The 19926-nt window shown below is 38.0% G+C and overlaps 1 protein-coding gene across 12 annotated transcripts in view; it reads right to left on the reverse strand.

Annotated features, from left to right (window-relative positions):
* SH3KBP1 (SH3 domain containing kinase binding protein 1) overlaps positions 1-19926 on the reverse strand; it is a 237018-nt gene that overhangs the window by 60400 nt on the left and 156692 nt on the right. For 11 of the 12 annotated variants that reach the window (XM_062603814.1, XM_062603809.1, XM_062603813.1 and 8 more), the window contains one exon: positions 6579-6654. In XM_062603814.1, coding sequence (XP_062459798.1) covers positions 6579-6654 — 76 coding nt within the window. Of the gene's footprint in view, positions 1-6578; positions 6655-16662; positions 16690-19926 lie in introns of those variants that run through there. The other variant, XM_062603820.1, reaches the window with a different exon arrangement.

Here is a 19926-nt window from a genome sequence, read left to right on the forward strand (position 1 = left end):
CTTGCTTCAACAGTTCTACTGGTATGGCCTTCCACCAGATCACAAAAATTGGAAGCATAAAAGACGCAGCATGCTGACATAGCTTATCTATTCCCTGATAAGCAGGAAAGAAGGTATTTCTGAATTTATGAAGATGGTAAAATAATAAATCATACATTAATAAAGTTAAAGGCATTCATAAATAAATCTTCTGTATACTCAGCATAAAAGGTTTGAATATTAGTCTAAAATTTCCTCTTCCCTTTTCCCTTTACCATCTATAAATAAATGCAACATCTCACCTTTCATCTGGAAAATACAGGAGCCAGCACTCCTACTTAGAAATCATAAAAAGCAGTTGTCATGAAAAGCAGTTACTTACAACATGTTGCTGTGCAACAGACAAGTATGTCAATGTGCCTTACAAATAAAAAGGGAATATGTATTCCAGCTGTTAAATAATGTATAAAAAATATATGATACTCTAAGACAGCAGGTTTAAAAGATCAAAGAAACACACACAGATATTCTTGGACCCTTTGTAGAAGGGCATGTGACTATGTAGAAGTGTTCTCCTCACTTTAAATGTCTCAGTTTTGATGACCTCTATATCTAGTCAACTGTCATGTTTGATGCAGAGAAACAGCTACTTGCAGGCCACAGAAATACAAATTAAATCGAAACAACAGGACCTATTTCTTTACACTTACTATATAGAAAACCTGCATTATAACACTTTGGGTGTCTGAGGCTCCAACAGGGCAGAGAGGACACAATGACAGATACAGTGCACAACCTATGGAAGAGCCAGGTCTCTCTGGAGTGCAATTTGCACTGACATACACTAAATCAAAACATTCCCCTGCCTAACAAGAACCATGTGGATGACACTGCAACAGAGCTGGGTCTGGAACCGTCTAAGTGACTGGACAAAGTCAGTCTCAAACTTCTCTTAAGGAAATGATAGACCAACACAATTTAAGTACGTAAAACCAAAGCTAACAGGACTCAAAGTAATATGAACCTTTAAAATCAGATTAATAAAAGCAGAGATTAATAGGTTATGTCACTTTGGTACTAAAATTGTCCTTAATCAACACAGCACAATACCACAAAAGGATGTAGAAGACCTTAATTTCAGCTGTTATATTTAAATAGGAAGGAGGAAAAGATAAAAGGAAATATTAATTTCAGACACAGCACTGCAAAGACCACACTGGAATATGTTGAACTTGGGTGTTTTCCAAGTGAATGAAAAAAAACCCCAACAAAAAAAGCAAACACCATCAAAAAACTAAAGGTCAAAAAAAGGTCCTATTATAAGCCTGGCAAATAGATTTAAGTCATGGAATAACAGAATCATGGAGTCATAGAATCGTTTGTGTTGGATGGGACCTTAAAGATCATCTAGTTCCAAGCCCCCTGCCATGGGCAGTGACATCTTCCACTAGACCAGGTTGCTGCAAGCCCCATCCATCCTGGCCTTGAACACTGGCAGGGATGGGGCAGCCACAATTTTTCTGGGCAGCCTGTTCTAGTGTCTCACCACCCTAACAGTAAGGAATTTCTTCCTAATATCTAATGTAAATCTACCTACCCTATTTCAGCTTAAAGCCCCTGCCCTGTCCCTACCTGCCGTTGTAAGAAGTCCCTCTCCAGCTTTCTTGTAGGCCTCTTTTAGGTAGTGGAAGGTTTCCCCAAAGCCTTCTCTTCTCCAGGCTGAACAAATCAAATTAAAGCTTCAAATAAGATATCAATATGAAGCATTCCTCAACTACAGATGATAAAACTTATTTTTACATCTGACATCCAAGGCTGGGTTTATACATCAATAGATGGCTCTTCAAGAAGCCTCTTTTTTCCTTTGACCTGAAGACCTCTTCAAAAATATACGTGTTAAACCCCCAACAGCAGACAACTTTGAAACATTAACAATGGAGAAAAGAAAATACTCATGAGGTGTTCCATTTGCATTTATTAATTCAACAATATTTTATTTGGTCAGACCACAGAGTCTCTCCCTGCAAACTCACAGCTCCCCTAAAGCAAAGGAGAACAACCTGCCATAGGCAATGGGCATTGCTCAGGGAACCGACTGAGCAGATAAACCTTACAACTTAAACAGTCTGGATCTAATGTACAATATTCAGCTTCTGGCCCAGCATATTGTGAACTGAGAGGGCTTGGGCTAGGAATAATCCCAGTTGAAAATACGTACCCTTGGTTACATTCTGTGATTTTGAACTGTACTGTTTCAACTAGACTGGGTATAAAGATGACACAACAATAAGCATCTTCTCTGCCCATGTCCCTCCTAGTCCTGTCCTTTGGAAGAACAAAGACATTGCTAGCTTCTCTAACAGACCCCAAGGGCCCAGGGTGACATGCAATTCCCCTTCCTAGCACCATCCTTGTAGCTCAGAAGTTGGAAGAAAAAGCTAGAACTAGATATTTATTACAAGTGATGTGTCACTGCCCACACTCTGTTGAGGAAAAAAGTGTCAGAACCATCCTAAACACTATAAATGGGCTATCTATCCTGTAAAAAGAACTGGATATTTTATGGCCGTAGTTAACATGCACCTCTTTCTGTTCAGCATCTTACATCCCACAGTCTGTCCCAAGTTCAAAACACAACATATTTTATACAGTCTCAAGCACTTCTCTCCCCATTCACTACCTCAAAGAGGGGGAATGACAGCAGGAGATAGCCTTCCTACAGAATACAGCTACTTCATACCTAGGCCATTGCAAGCACTGTATTTCACCAATAGAATTCGATATACATGTACAATTGCAGTGTAAAGCACTGCTGTCAACGTATAGACCTTTTATATGAACTGGGGTCATGCAATATTACAGCAGGTAAATTCATCTGACTGTATTTTGAGACTGGTTAAATATTATACTGTGCAAACCAGAACTGAGCAAACTCCATTTACTGTATCGGTGGACCGTGTTTCACTTTAAAAGCATGTCTCCTGGATTTGTCCTCCTGCCAGACCCTTAGGATGAGCTGTGACTTTCAAGACAGCAGTCCACAGACAAACATACCTTCAAGCTTAAATTTCACAGGGGATAGTGAGTCTGGAATTTGCTTTTCCTCTTGGGCCAGGATGACACAATTTCCTCTACTTAACTGCTGCTGTTGCTTCCTTCTTGTTAGGCAAGAACTGTTCCACCCCATGGCAAGATTTCCTCCATCTCAGGTAAGCTAACCACTGAGCTGGATTCACCCTTTTAAGTTTTCAGAAACTGAATTTTTTTTTTTCTTTAATGAAACAAACAACAAAGTGTGTACCTGATTTTTGAAGATTGAATATTTCCCCCTTGATGAAGTCTAAATCATACACCAAACAATATAGACACAAACCGTAATACTATGTAAGAAAACAAGCAGCATAAAAATTGTGTTCCTTGAGCTTAAGCTTCCTCTCTTTAATTATTACTCATAATTATTTTTCAGAAATGGAATAAAATGTACAAAATCTAGTGAAAAATTGTGTAATTGTTACCAAAACCACAAACCAAATGAAAAAAATCCACTTATTTCAGCAGAATCTGGTTTTACTACTAACTGCTACACTAAAGACTCATAAACGGGTTACACTAATCAATATTTTCAGAGAACTTCATGAGATGCAAACTGTAAAAAAAACCCAAACCTCATCAAGACAAAAAGCAGAAACAGAAGTAATTAGGGCCCCGCTAATCCAGATTCAGCTACTTCTCATATGTTCTGCCACCAAGCAAGATGATAAGTTGCTTGCTAGGATTTTGGTATTCCTATGCAATAGCAAATTGCAAATAGTCAGTGAGTGGAGTAATCAAATCAAGTGCTGTGGTCAATGCATTCTGTGACTGACTGCCTTTGCTGTTTTGTTATCTGCTTATTTTTCCTTCATTTTTTTGCAATCTCAGTCATCTGCAGTAGCTCTCTCAATCACTGTGGATGGTTCTGCTCTGCTGAATTTTAGAATCCAAATATATAAATGTATATATATTTTCTACAATATAGCCCTTATACCACAAGCCACTTAAACTAAAAGCAAGCTACTTCATAGAAAACCCGATATATATCACACCAGAGACAGAATTATAAATACATATGCATGCATATGCCATCCCAGCTATGCAAGAGAGACAGAAATGTACAAGCGGAATAATTCCCCTATAAGTCTAGGCACCCACAAATCTAAAACAAACAGCTCTCCCCTCTTAAAAGATGCATTCTTTCATTCCTGAAATGTTAGTGATGTTTTCCAAGGGACTACTTAAGCTCTTTAAGTATTTGTACTTTCACTGTGCTCTCCCATTGAGCAGAAAGTCCTCTTTGGCCCTGAAGAGTCACCTGCTTATCTCCCAAAACCTTAAGCCCACTTTTTAAGGGAGATTTACATAGCATATTGTTGAGAGATGCACCTATAGCACATACTGCTCTGACTCTTGCACTGCTGAGCTCATCCCATCGCAGAGCTTAGGCCATCTTGCATGTACTAAGAGCAAACAGCAAGCACATCGAGTGCCTTGCTGCAAATCACTGCCTATCGCATCTGAAACGGTATAGGAAAAAAGCAGACTCAAATTAACATGCGGGAAGCATCAGCAACCATCACTCCATACTGAAGCTCCTGTGGGCAGAGACAGAAGATGTTACTGCTCCCTGTTTCCTCTCTCAGCAGGCTCTTCAACAGCACAACTGCATTTTTTATCCAGTTGAGACTAGGGAATAACAACATCATTCATGGAAATAAATAGGTGGAAGGTGAAAACCTACCAACATAATTCCTCTCTTTCTTGCAGTATACATCTCTAGTAGTAAACCCAAGGGAATCTAAATCACATTATTATATCTAAACTACATGATATTGGACCTTCCCATACATGTGCTTCTCTTTCCCAAGCAAGAACAGAATATTCTACTGAGGCCCCAGAGAATCCAGAAAAGGTAAAATATCCTAAATAATAAAGTTTAGGTAAAATTCAGAGGACATGTAGAAGATACTGTACAAATAAGTAGCCCACCCTTCTCACTAGTTCTGGCAAAAGGGGTATTGAATGATATTTGCACACAATCATGGTAAAAATAGATGGCAAGAAGAGGAATTTTCTGACCAAAATGGCACATCTGAGGGAAATAACAAAAAGCTGAAGTAAGTACCAATCAGAGCCCAAACGAGTTGATGGAGAACTGCCTCTGAGAGTCAGCCAGAGCTCAGTGTGTCACTGTAGAAAGTACATTTCTCTAAATATCGTTCCAGAAGGTTTCCACTTTAGTTTTTAAGCAGTGAAAAAAATGAAACCCTAGTGCCCTGGGATATGATTCAGTGAGCAGCTTCAGCTGTCAGAAGTATGAAAGAGGCAGCTGTCTCCCAGTCTGGCTTACCACACAAGCCTGGATGGTGCTGCAGGTGGGAAACCCCATGGGACCACCCCTTCTGATGACACCTCCACTCTGGCTAGTTTTATCTGCTCAAACTGCAGGTTGGGAAAGGTAATTCCAAAACACATCAGTTCAGGAGCCCTGCCCTAGGCTACCGGTTCACACATTTTTCAGTATTTCAAGTTCTCACTTCCTCAAGGCAATTGAGTCCCATTAACAGCCTGATGTCACAAGTGGAACAAAAAAAAGGATGCAGCAGGTCAATTAGTGTTGTGCAGCTAATGGACAATAACTCATTAAAAGCTGTTTTAAACTGCTTTTGCAAGTCTGAGCTGAAAACATGTGGTAAACCAGGTCATAACAGTACACTTCTTGCAGACAGTGTCTGGTCTGCTCATCCAAATGCTTGCCTTCTTATGTCTTATGTTTCAGTTCTGAGACAAAGCGTTATCTGCTAAATATCTAAAATGCTAAACACATCAGGGAAGGAAGACTGTGCACGACTTAAAAACTCACTTTATATTATACTCAGTTTATTTTCTAAGGTATGGCTAAATTCTCTTCCTTATTCTTTTCTACCAGAATCCATTACATTTAGTTGTAACTTTGTATAAATAAAATCAAATGATGGGGAATATAAACTTCGTTTTTTTGGTAAGCTATTTACATATGCCTCCCTAGAACAGCACTGAAACCTGCCTAGAAGATTTATTTATTGCTTTTTGTCTACTAAGCATTGAAATGACATAACCAGAACTGAAGTTCTTGGAAACTGTTATTCCCCATACAAACTATATCACCCACACAGGTGATTTCGGCTACATAATGAAAGAAATAGAGAGGAAAAAAGCAAGGGCACTCACACCAGAGACATTTTTTTCTGTGACCTACCTACAAGTCTGAAGTCGTATCTTCAACTCTGATTAATTCCGATGTGCCTTTGAGGCTGGAGGCTCATGTAATCATGTAATCATGTAATTTAATTTGATTTTTGGTGGTAGAAAATTCAAGGTAGGATTACCAAGCAAAAACAATTCAGAGAATTCTGTGAAACAAAGCATTCAATGTACTGCCTGCTCAAAGTTTATCCTAAATATATCTATCTCTATCCTCGCTTTTCAAATATAGAGGACAGTCTTTTAGAAAAATATCCAACTTGCTTTTAAGACACTTAATAGCACAAAGTGCAATGAAGGAAAAAAACTATGAAACCTACTTTTTGTTCTGCTGTCCACTTCTATTTTTGTTGGCTCCTGAGTTGCTGTGGCTGGAGGTAATTTCTTCCCAACACTCTGAAAAAAAATAATTATGCTCCTTTAAAACTTGCAGTTTTAGTTAAAAGTTGGACAACATAAAAAGTTGTAACAGAAATACAAAATATAGGAGAAAAAAAAGGACAGTAAGAAACAGAGGTAAACTGTACTTCGGTTTGGGGGTGTGTGTTAGTTTTGTTTTTTTTTTTTAACGATAAATAATTCATTATAATGTGATCCTTGAATTTTCCTTTAAAAAATGTTTACTAACATTTTTAAAACATAACCCTTTAACGCAGTTTCAGGGAAGACTCACGGAAGTTTAGTTAGTGGACTGAATATAGGATGAAATTACTTAAGTAAAGGTGCTATTCAATACCAGAAGTGAAGCAGGAAGAAGGGCATATAGGGGAAAAGCCCTTGACTTCTGTCCATACAAGGAGTATTCATTTCCTTTATTCTAGACTGAGTGTGATTTTTTCAGTTGACAGCATCTCCTTAAATGGTTCAAATTTTTATTTATTTTGAGAAAAAACCCATCTGATTTACAGAGGACTACTACAACAAGCAACAATCAACCTCAGGCAGGTAAACTGAAAGAACAGTAAACAAACAAAAATAACAAAATAAGAGACAAAATGCCCGCAACAAAATAAAATTGGTGATATTCATACTTATATAACTTCATCAATTACTACATTCATGCTATGGACTCTTCCACTCAGCTTTTCTGCCTAGCAAGAAAGCTGTCAAGCAGCACACTCCCCTCTGCCTTGTGCTTCAGAGATACTCTTAAAGAGTACCGTTTCAGTTTCCCTCTATCCTCTTCCAACATGCTGATTATCACAAATCAAATTTCTAGATGGTGGCAGTCAGACTCCCAACACACAACAGAACATATCAACGAAACAGGCCAAATCTTGATCCCACTATTTCTGCAAGGTGAATATAATTAGATTATTTAACTGTTAAACACACCCCCCTCAACTGCCTGGCAAGTGAATCCTAAAGATGAAAGAGGATGAAGTACCCTCTTGATGCAGAAACAGCTGATAAAAGCATTGAATAATGACCATGATTTGGTGTACAGATATTCAGAGGGATGAGACAGATTTAGCAGCAACATGCAAGTATTAATGCTTGGGTTTATGAAGTCAAGGGAAGGATAGTCTAGCATTAAATAACAGCTTCTATTAGCAGAAGAGGCCTTGATTGGCAGTTTGGTACACTGCAAATCCCTATCACTGCAGACCAGTTTCCTCTGATACTGAATTAGCAGTGATTACAAAAGTGGTTGAGGTGGCACACAAAGTCACATGGATGGGGTCACGGTACAATCTAAACAGTCTCATTTCCTTTCATTTATGTATTTTGGCTCAACTGCAGTCTCTAACAACACAGAACAACACATGAGAAGCAGAGCATGTAATGGGCAAGTATACTAATGAGTTTTTCTCACTTGAGGGCGTTACGACCCTTCCCTACAACTATTCAACCTTGACAAGAGGAATAAAAATAGACCTGTGATCAGGTTTCCTCCTTCAGGGATATTTTAAAATTGTATTTCAGGATTTTCTGTTGTTGTTTAGGTCTTGTGTCTCTAGAAGACTTAATCTGACGATTCCAACTGAATTGTCACTTCTGCACCAGCTAGGTTAGTACAGAAGATTTTGTAATACTTCTTTGCACTAAAGGTATGTGCTCATCCTCTGACTCTCCTTTACAAATACAGGCTTCTCAAAGCAACAGCTTATTTACTCATAAATCAGGAAAAAATATTTACTCGGCATCAGCATTTATTCTGGAAAGTGTACCGAGCTCTTTATCCTAAGTAAAATATTTTGGCACTGCTACTTGAAATATAACTCCTTGAAGATATTCTTAAGGAATACATCAGACATTAAAGAATTCATAAAAATGGGCTGTATGAGCTGAAAACACTAATGTTTTTAAGCTTAACACTTTCTGGCAGTATGAATAGTGAAAATATAACAATATGCACTGATGTTTATACAGGAGAGGAAAAGGCAGTTATGTGCCTTGAGAACTTGCAGAATTTCAGAAAACCTCAGTGAGGTCAGGGTTAAAAATATGCCGTGTTTCTTTGACAAAAATACTTCCTTTTAACATTCAACTAGTATTTTTGAATGCTATTTATATGCATGAGAATTTTTTTGCCTATAGGTTTACATTCAAATCCAAGACCACTATTAGTGGCAATATAAAAGCTGTATTCTTTAATGTATTTTTCACAGTCCATTTGTAAATGAGAACATTTTTTCACAAAGAAGTAGAAATGGTCACTATATCCACTGATCATCCAAATCTGGATGACCAGTAGCATAAACAGTCTTCTCACTGACTATGTATAATGCTTCTGTTGTGAGGGGGAAGCCAAAATTTCTTTTCTTTTTCTAATATGCTTCACGTGCCTAAAGAACATCAATAAGTCCTTAATGCATCCTACCTGGTCTACCTTAAATTCAAAAAACTTTAAAAAGCCCAAATATATAAGCACCAAAACCTTCCAGATGTCAAAATGCTCTTATTCTGTCAAAGACAAAATAAGAGAAATGTTCAGGATTTCAGCTTTTCCCATGATATTAACATTCAACTCCACATAAAGTACTTTCTGTGACAGCATGATCAAGTATTGCTATCCTGGGGTTTCCCAAAAGGACAGAGTTAACACTTTTCCTAAAGGGTCACCATATGGCACTTCAAAGTGGGTAATGGGAATTTTAAGAAACCTTTATAAAGAAAACAAAACTAGTGAAAGTGTCTGCCTGCGTATTTAATTGTCTCAGTCATCTCAAATAGCTTCTTCCTCTGTACCTGCTTTCTACCCACCTGTGCTTTCGTAGAAATACCATTCATATGCTCCTGAATGACAATGATTAGTAGTTTTTAATACCAACTAGATAGGTACATCTGCCCAATTTACCCCGGCTAATACAGAGAGCCCCAGTTGCCCAAGCTACATACATTTCTACTGACATCATCTGGGAAGACATTCCCGCCACAAGGCAGGGTAATTTCTTTAAAACTAGGTTAGGTTAATGAATGGGACAGGAAACAAGTGTTCATCAAGTCCTCAATTACAACCAGACTGTTGCAAGCACAGACAAGCAAAATCCTTCTTATTTTCCTGCTCCTAGTTTACTCTGAGTATGAGCACAGAGACAGGATGTCTCATAATTGGTGTCTCATGGGTATCTCTAATTCACTTGCTGTGAGCAAGAGAGAGGGAACAGCACAGTCATTGCCCAAGCCCACCCACCAAAGGCGGCCGCATCCCCACAACGCCACACTTGACCATGGATTCCTGCCACCGTTCCTCCCCTGTGCCATGACAAAAGTGTATCTGCAAGGAAGTGGAGGGAACTGATCCATGTTAAAAGGTAATGCAGAAGGAAAGGAAGAACAAAAGGGAGTTTTAGTGTTATCTGCTTCACTAAACAGCTGCATAAACATTTGGGTAGAACTGAGGCAGGAAAATTTATGGTTGTAGGGCTCAGGTGCAACTGTAGGTTGCAGTGCTCATTTATACCAGCCTAAGTTCATTGGAAAAGCATGGTGAGCACGTCACAATGTGCTTCAATAATTCCTGGTGCCAGCATGTCACATTTTGACCCTTCTCAGGGCAAGGTTGGAGTAGTGCTGGCCTTTGTATCATTCAAAAGATGAAATATGAACAACACCCAAGTACTCAGCTCTACATACCAGATGATACTTCCATAAGGAATGGGCGCTCTGACAACAGGATCAGATATGGCACACACCCAGAGAACTTTTGTAATGGGATATTTATGTGGCAAATATTTCACAGAATGCAGAGAACATAGCAATTAAAGTATTTTTAAATTTCATCTTAAAGTTTCTTTGCACATAGTTGAGCTATATTACCTTCTACTGGACAATCTGAAAATACCACATTTTCACATTTAGTTCATATACCAGCAGACTTACACATAGTTTTTCCAGCTAATGTCTGTACTAGATGACTTTTGACTTAGATGAACACAGGCTTTCTGAATTGCAGCATATCTTAGCAAACAAATATTTTTTCTTTTGAAAAAGATTTTACCTGTGAAAGATTTTACCCTTGCACAGTAAGATTGCAAAATCCAGTACTTAGGTGCTGCGAAAAGCATATGAACACTTGCCAACAAAACCAACAGCTCTCTAAATAAAAGACGTCCCTCCAAATTACATCCTGCTCTTACAAAGCAAAAGAGCAAAGCCTTCATCCTTTTGGAGCTCCTCGAAAAGTGACATAATTTCAGCCATTAGCATGACTCTGACCACAGTTATCAACTTTGGACAAAGGAGACAAGTTTTCTGAAGTGAACAGTGAAGAGGTGAAGGCCCTGTAACTGTTCATGAACATCAGTCCTCCAGGAACTAGCTACTATGCCAGTATTGCCTTGGAGGAAAGTAACCTTCAACTAGTCGAGAAGTATATTCTGTTTGCATGTTAAAACCTTTTGAATTAGAATGCATATGCAGAAAAACTAAAGATATCTGGGGGAAGAAGGTTTTCTAGTGTTCACAAAGAAATGGATAAATTTTTACTGAATACAAAAGTTACTTGAATGCAGAAGAAAAAATAAAAGGGGACGAAAAATAGCATGTCACTCTAACTCCTACTATAATACTCTAATTCTCATTCCAGAGAATAGTAAACATGTTGTGACCACATTACACAACACCCAGTTCACTTGGTGCCCTAGAAATAGAGTACTGAGCGTCAAGAGCATCTTACAATTACTGTATCTGTCATCCACTGTCATGGCACTGGAATCCAAGCAGGCAGGCAAGCCAGCAAGTAAACAAAGTAAAGGAAACAGCACAGAAGTCCCGAAACAAGGGAAATTTTAAAACAAAACGTGATTTTGATGAGACTTTGTTTTTTGATTCATCAGCAGTGATCATTCTTCTGATGTTTTTACAGTTGATAAAACCTGCAAAACTACCTCTTCTCATTAGTTGAACTGCTTAGACTGTATCAAGGCTAAGAACAAATGTTTTGAATACTTAAGAAATAGTCACATTTGCTTTAATTAAAAACTATTTGATTTTTAAAAATAAATGTAACTTCTGAAATATTTAATGAAGTTACTAGTGCTTTACTTAATTATACCAAAAAGTATTTGAAAATGACATAAATTCCTAGAAAATCACTTACCAGTCTAGCTAGACAATGAATGTTTTATGGGGTTCTGAATGTTTATGGCAAAATAAAGACAAAATGGCAAGCCTGGAGTACCTCTGGCATGCATCTATCTATCTATCTATCTATCTATCTATCTATCTATCTATCTATCTATCTATCTATCTATCTATCTATCTATCTTTCTCTCTCTTTAGATCTACCAATAAATTTATCTAATCCATACCTGCTGGTGTTAGAGAAATACAACACTGTCTCTATGCAAATCCAGTATGTCATCTTCTACTTTTCATGGCCAATTCACAGGAATTTTCATTAAAACACACAAATAAAGAAGTTGCTGGCCCTGGCTCCTGAAGAAGACTGAAATTGTCACCTGAGCGCACACTAACATCTAAACATGAGATTAAAAAGAGTTTATTGATCATCTTTTTATAGAAAATATTGACTTGGTAAGTAACTGATTAAAATACAGGAAACAAAAGACAGGATTTCACTGTGGTGACCAGAGGTGTCCCTCAGGGATCTAGAAGAAAGACTCTCGTTCTCTATACAGTTAGAGATAATCCAGAAATGGGGGAAGACAGCAACTCAGTTCAGATAAAAGTAAAATTACACAGTCGGAGAAAAAAACTATCTTTAGACAGAAATGATGGGCTTTGAAACACACAGCTGTTAATACTTTGGAAAGCAATAGAGAGCAGTGGAAAGCACTATCAAAACGCTTTATAAATCCATTCAACATGTAGATCTTCGTGTGCGGTCCTCGCCTCCTTTGCCCCTCACACATAACCCACCTCAGTCCCTAAAGGAACTGAAAAAGACAGAAAGTCACCAAGAATGATCAGACGTATGGAACAGATCCCTCACTCTGGAAAGGTAAGATTCACACAGGTGATTTAACACAAGTCTATAAAAACCAGGAGAGGCACTGAGAAGGTAGTTAGGGAGGACTCATTATCTCTTCCTGTAATAAAAATTAAAGGCTAACAGATGAAATTAGCAGGTACCATATTCAAAACAAAGGGAGGTTAACTCCTTCCCACAGTGTGTGATCCCACTGAGTGGAACACTTCCACAGGAGTTACAGATGCTGACGTGTTACATGCTGTGAAAATGTGACTACTTGATGAGGAAAATCCATTAGGGTTATTAAACACAAAGTTCAAAATTACTAAAGGCTGTGAAGACTCAATGCAGGAATTTCTCTGTATGTTTGTCCTGTTCCCACACTCTTCCAGTATTGACCTCTGTTTGGAAACACTGTACCAGCTCAGACACAGTTCTGATCTGAGTTACAGATGTCTCAGGATCTTTCCAGTTTCCTGGAAATCTCATTCTTTTAACACATGGAAATGGAATATTAGACACAGAACACTTTGCAAAGTATATTTAAATAAAGCAAGGTGACATAAACCCAAAGTGTTAACATAAGGGAAACTTCAAAGGATTACTGCAATTCTTTCTCCCCAGAAACATTATCAAACAAACCAAGTTTTTCAGTTAAAAAGAAAGCAAAACCATAGGGAGAACAAAAATACATGGAGAAGATAATTAGAAAAGTTTCAAAATTATAAAGCACTAATCCTTACAGGTTAATTTAAATGCTCTGATTTGTAGGCCACTACAGAAATTTTCCATGGAGAAGTTTCAGAGCTAAAAATATTTTATGGCATACACAAGTCTGCTTTCTCGGGCCATCTTCTGTAGCTCCCACAGAAGCAGAGAAACCCACAATAAGTCTGTAAGATCATAAAAAGCAAACAGTGGATTGACAGTCAGCTACTGCAATGAAAAAGACGAATCTACAGTACAGAAAGATATATTTGCATTTCCTGTCCAGACACCGCAAGCGTTTTCTGACCTGTGAGGTCTACCACAACACTATCAGTGAAGTTCTCATAACAACTTAACAACCTCCTGAATAAATTCAACTCTGTTAAGCGGTCTGAAAAGGCTTAACTGTCTCTGCCTTTCTCTGAAAAAGTGCTACAGGTTTAAGATGTCTTCAGATACACAATATTTCAGTATTACAGTGTATGAATACACACTGCGCCCTCAGTGAAAATACTGATATTTATGCTGAGCTGCAACTGTTTATATCCTCCACATTCATGTAATTTATATTTTTGCATTAAAAGGAGAGTCTCAAATCTTCGTAGTGGGCAAAATATCTAATTAGAGAGACTGTTTCACAGATTCCTAACTTCCCATTTACAACAACAAAACATCTCTTCAGCAATTTCAGAAGTGCTTAAATGGAAAATTACTGTAGTTCTTGTTTCCAGCTGTTGAGCTCCATTAGAAATGACCTGAGCCAGCACCAAATGTCCCATCCAGCTATCCAAGCACTAAAACTACCAGGCGTTTAGCAGACCACCAGCAGTCTACAAACCAGAAATGAAGAATATCTTCATTAGCATTATGCAAGTCATCAGAGAAACATGTGCTATCTGAAATAACATTCAAAAAAATAAGTAGGTAAAATATGCAATGCATAATCTTGGTTTTAACTTTGTGGCTGGAAAAAGGGATAGGAACAAAAGCATGAACAGAGAAACATCATTTTCATTGAAACTCTAGGTAGCTTAGAAAGCAGAATAGCACACATTTTGCCTTCTACATCACAGTTCTCCACAGTTAAATGTGTTTTACCAGCAGGTGACTTCAGACTCTAAAGCTGTTGTGAATTCATATTTTCACAAGTTCTTAAAATTTCAATTTATGGGCAGGGAGGGGAGTGGAGAGGCTTTTTTCTACCAATATATTGTGGGAGACAGGAGAGAAACCTATGTGACTTAACTTGCACACTTTATAACATCTATATATCTGTAAAATTTGGAATCCTGACATTTGATGCTGTCAGGGTGTCAGTTTCGAACCACTAATGAACCAAAAACTGCCTTCCTAAAAGGTTAATTATGATAAAGTGAATGTAAGACTTTGGATTTGGTAGATGCTGCAGAAACATCAGAGCAAGACATGAGAATTGCTTATGAGTAAAAACACTTTAGCAAATGAAATTTAAAAACAACAAAAAGCAGCAAATACAGAAGGAAACTCACACAGCACACTCCCAACTGCCTCATCTCAAAGCACTTGCATGCATGCACATCAAAAATAAGCTGTATTAACCAGCTCATTCTCTTTCCTCCTCAAGCTGCACTTCTGACAACAAACTGTGAAGCAGCTGTTCAATTATCTTTTTCAAATTCAATGATTAAAACAAATACTGCATGATACTTTACTATCATGCTGATAATCTCAGACTTAATGCAAATATTTCTTCCCTTTTGGCACTGTATTTCTTCTTCTCTCCTCATATTATCTTTAATTTTCATTTTTAGTGTTCCACCCTCCAAGGGAAAACTGCAGAGCAACAAGTGACAAAGCAAAATGCATTAGCATCTCCATCCACTTCTCTTTCAACTGACTGGAATCTCATCTCTTTCCTTTTGAATGAAGCTCCCAAATTCAAAACACAAATGGAAAATGACTAATAATTATGTATTTCAGCTTTTCTTTTCAATGAGTGCTTCAGGTACAGAGACTGCTACAAAGGACACCATCAGCTGTACAAATGGAGGTCTACTGCTCTCTGGGTGGCCAGTGTGTGGCAAATATCCCAGTGCCCAACAAAAAGCTGTCATCAGGAGCCCCTACTTGGCTACCAGTTGCTGTTGCATCAGGACTTCCTCCCCCAGAGCTGAGTCTTCTCTCCCTGCTCCCTGGATTTTATTGGGAAGTTTTTACGAAGCACTTAGTCAACTAACTGTAATAATATATGCTCATGTCCTTAGTATTTAAGAACTATTTCAGAAACAAGAAATGCCACTGACCTCCCATAAAAACACACATAACAAGGAGTTAATCAGGCATCTTTGAAATTGGCCTACAGAGGTTTTTATCCCACTGACTGCCTGGCTGGTCTATGATCCCCTTTCCTTTCTTCCTTCTTTTTTTTCTTTTTTTTTTAAGGCAGAAAAATAGAAAGACACATGGCACATTTTAAGAGAAAAAGCAACTCAGAAAATTTGTAGATTCATTTTTTTACATGTCTCACTGACTTTAGCTGTGAAAAGCCAGAGTTGAAAGAAGTTTACATTTTTCTACTAAAAGACCCCAAAGTATCTGCAAAACATTAAACAGTTTACTTGGTATCTCTCCATTCAGCTCTCCATAAATTTTTTACAAACATCAGTTGACTCCAGTTTTCCCTGCTTTTTCTTGAAGGAAATGATAATATCTAGTTAGATTTTACTATCCTACTATAATTTTCTCCAAAGCCCATTTGTATCAGTTTTCCTCATTTGTACAGAAGACTCCACGTGTCACTTCACACAGAAGAGGAATTAGTAAAGCTCCTCCTCTTTTTTTCTGCCAAAAAGAGAAGTACAGTTTTATTTATGCATTTAGGAAGGAAAAAAAAAGAGGAGGTGTGTGTGGGTGAATTTTTGATTATTATGCAAACATTTGAAAGAGCAACACATCCTAAAGACTGTACAACTAGTCTTGCTTAACTGCAAAGTTACAGTATTCTTTGGAATAAGAAATTTGAAATAAAATCATATAGAAATAAAAATATCTGTGCAAGTCTAATGGCGAAACAGTCTGAAAGGAAAAAAAGCTAAACATAGCCAGGACAGAATATGCTTTCACACAAAAGTAACCCCCTATTCTAGCACAGTCCTCTACAGCAGAAATGGACTTCAGGACCCCCAGCACTCTCCTTCTTTTCACCTACCCAGCATCTACAAAGTGTGCAGAAGAACCAAAGAACCCTGTAGCTGAATCCTGTGCTCTGCAGAATACATGTTACAATACAGTTTTAAACAGCCACAACAAAAACCCCCAGCTAATTGTAAAAGAAATACCTCCTCTGCCATTGCGAAGCCAAGCTGCCTTCCAGCAGCTCAAAGTGTCCAAGACGAGCCCTGGAGTCCTGCCCCTTCCTTGCATGAGCTCAGCTCAATGAGAGCAGGAGCCCAGCCCTGACACTGACTCACGTTCCAGGCCATCCCTGGGAAACAAAGGTTCCATTTGTTTATTTCACAGGAAATCTGGAGCTTTTCCTACCTCTGCTCATTCACAGTGCGGAGTTTCCTCTCCCTTTCCAAGACAGCCTAATCTCTCCTGGCTTCTTGAGACCAGCAGCTATGAAAGGCAATGTGACTGAGGACATACAGATCTTTTGTGAACAGCCCAGGCATAAAAATTATAGGAAAATGAGGTTTTGAGAAATTCTGAGTGCACTGGTCTGTCTGCTAATAAAATTAAAAAAAAGCCAAAATGTCATGCCATTTATGCCTTTGTTTCAGATTTCGTTTTTAAAGAAAGATGATCAAAAAACTGAACACCATTAAGATGAATGCTCTCTTCCATGAAATTCTTTATAAATTCTTAATACTGCCTCCTCACAAACATTCAACTTTAAAATGACTAAAAAAGGGCAAGGGAGGGAAACACACCATGGGCATCTCAGATAATGGGGAAGAAATTAAAGATTTATACTTAGACAAGCCACAGGGTACTACATATTCTCACTCCCGTTTGACCTTATATACTATTCAGTAAGCATTTACACACAAACACATCTACCTAGTATGGACATACTTATGTGCACTCAGCACACTCCCAGTACACACGCAGCTCATTCTCTACAGAGGCATTCTCATGGGAATGCCAACGCAATTATGGGACAAGAAAAAAGCCTCTAAAGACATAAATTAAAAAGATAAAATAAACAAACAGTTGGTTCTCTCTGGTTTTAAGAACCAGTGTAAGGAAGGACATGATAAACTTCATATGCAGATTTTAAAGGAGAGGACAATAAATTGTTCAACAAGGTTCCTACCAAAACAAAATAAACAAGAAAAAAGTTATTTTGCAGAGCCAGGGTATCAAAATAAATTTTCTGCTGCAACAGTGAAATATGACAACATAGGGAGAATACACAATTTTCTTTACCAGATGCTTTTTTTAAAAACCAGCCATCACCTGAGGATTATTTGTATGTATTTGGTCCTAAAGCAGTTAAGAGGCTTGGATTAGATATCTCTGAGATCCCTTCTCGCCTTATGCTGAAGGCAAATAAAACTGATCTGAGTAGGACTATTACTGCAAGTACAATCTCCAGAAAAATATACCCAGATACTTGAAGGAATGGAAATGAGCAAGAGATGATGGCTCACAGAACAGGCTACATCCCTTGCAGCAACGCTCCTTGTCCCTGCACCATGCTGCAGAACAGGTTCAGGAGTGATTCAGAACAAAGTCTCATGGCCTACTGAGACTGCAATCTCCTTCCTGAAGAAGTCTGTTTACCAATCAGAAATTATTTCAAAGTTATAATACAATATGCCACTAGTTTCAGTTAGAAAAAGCACACAATCCCTCGTATTTGTTTTAAGAAAAAAGAATTATCTGCAGCAATTCATGAGTATATAGAAGTATAAGTATTACAATCAGGCATGACTTTTTAAAAACAGCCCTCAGGTAGGGAAAGTTTTAAAAAGGAAAAAGTCCACAAACTAATGAACCTAAACACACAGCAGAAGATGAGTGTATAAATTTTACTTTGCAGGTCATATTCATTTTGGTTTACATTCATCAATTTTTTAAATGTTATTTATTTAATTTCCAAAGTTGTGGTTTTTTGCATAACTGTATTTGCTCTTTAAATTTTCAAAGATCATCTGTGCTAAGAATATAAAATGTCATTTCATTAGAATTTTTATCACATTTTCAAAGTTAAGTAACAACTCAGATGCAGCAACTGAAAATCAATTACATTATCCAACAAAATCCAAGTGGAGTAAGACAAAAGAAACACTAAGAACACTCTATACAACTGTTTATTCCCAAAGCCTTGATTACACTAATTTAAATGTTTTGTATCAATTTGTACCAATTACATTTTATTTAGCTAGATTTTATTGCTATTATTAGACATACTGCATCAATTTAATTCGTGAACCACTTCTCTTAAAGCTTATCATATGGCAAAAAATAGCTATCTCACATGTCAGTACTCTTTCTGAAGTAAACTTTCTGAAGCATTTTCCCTGTACTGATGTTGAGGCAGGAGACAGATCTTTCCTAGAAATTCAGTTTATGCCTCCATCAACTACTCTGGAACTCAGAAAATCAGCTTTATGTTAAACTATTAAAGCACAGCATTTGGGGTTTTTTAACCATTCCTTTAAAATGCTTGTTTGGGTATAAGTTTTGGTACTGGTACAGAGTCAACTGAAATTCAGAGATGTACTATGATTAGCAAGCTATTGATCATAAGCTGATCCAGAACACCTTAACATAGACACTTTTACTGTCTCCCTATTATGAAATAAAATTGCATTAGTTTAAACCTACACATCCTGCTTTTCAGGATGTGAAAGCATCCCAAGATTTCCTGATGAAAACCATGACTGAAAACCCAGGAGTATTCCCTTCCACAGAGCACTCCTCCAGGAGAACTCATTCTGGCGAAAGACCAGTGCTGTGCCCCAGGAGAACCAACCAGATTATCCACATTGCTTTAAGGAGTAATTTCTGGTATAACAATACTTTTTACATTACTCTGCTTCTATTTTTAGATGTTCTTCAAGCAGCTCAAGTCAGGAACATAAGTTGAAAATGTTTTCATGCACGTGCTTGATGTATTTCTTTCACAAGGACAAATATTTTCTAGAGACCAACAATATGCACATATTTGGGGTCCTCAACACAAGAGTGACACGGACCTGCTTGAGTGAGTCCAGAGGGGAGCCACAAAGATGATCAAAGGGCTGGCGCCCCTGTCCTTTGAAGACAGGCTGAAGCAGTTGGGCTTGTTCAGCCTGGAGAAGAGAAGGCTCGGGGAAAACCTTAAAGCAGCTTCCAGTACCTAAAAGGGGCCTACAGGAAATCTGGAGAGGGATTTTTTACAAGGGCACATAGAGATAGGACAAGGGGAGATTTAGATTAGACATTAGGAAGAAATTTCTTACAGTGAGGGTGGTGAGACATTAGAGCTGGCTGACTGGAGAGGCTTGGATGCCCCATCCCTGGCAGTGTTCAAGGCCAGGCTGGATAGGGGTTTGAGCAACCTGGTCTAGTGGAAGGTGAGGTTGGAACTAGATGGTCTTTAAGGTCCCTTC

The sequence above is a fragment of the Pezoporus occidentalis genome, unplaced genomic scaffold, assembly GCF_034315485.1.
Source record: "Pezoporus occidentalis ecotype Australia unplaced genomic scaffold, CSIRO_AGI_Poc_V1 ctg81, whole genome shotgun sequence".
Lineage (NCBI taxonomy): Eukaryota > Metazoa > Chordata > Aves > Psittaciformes > Psittacidae > Pezoporus > Pezoporus occidentalis.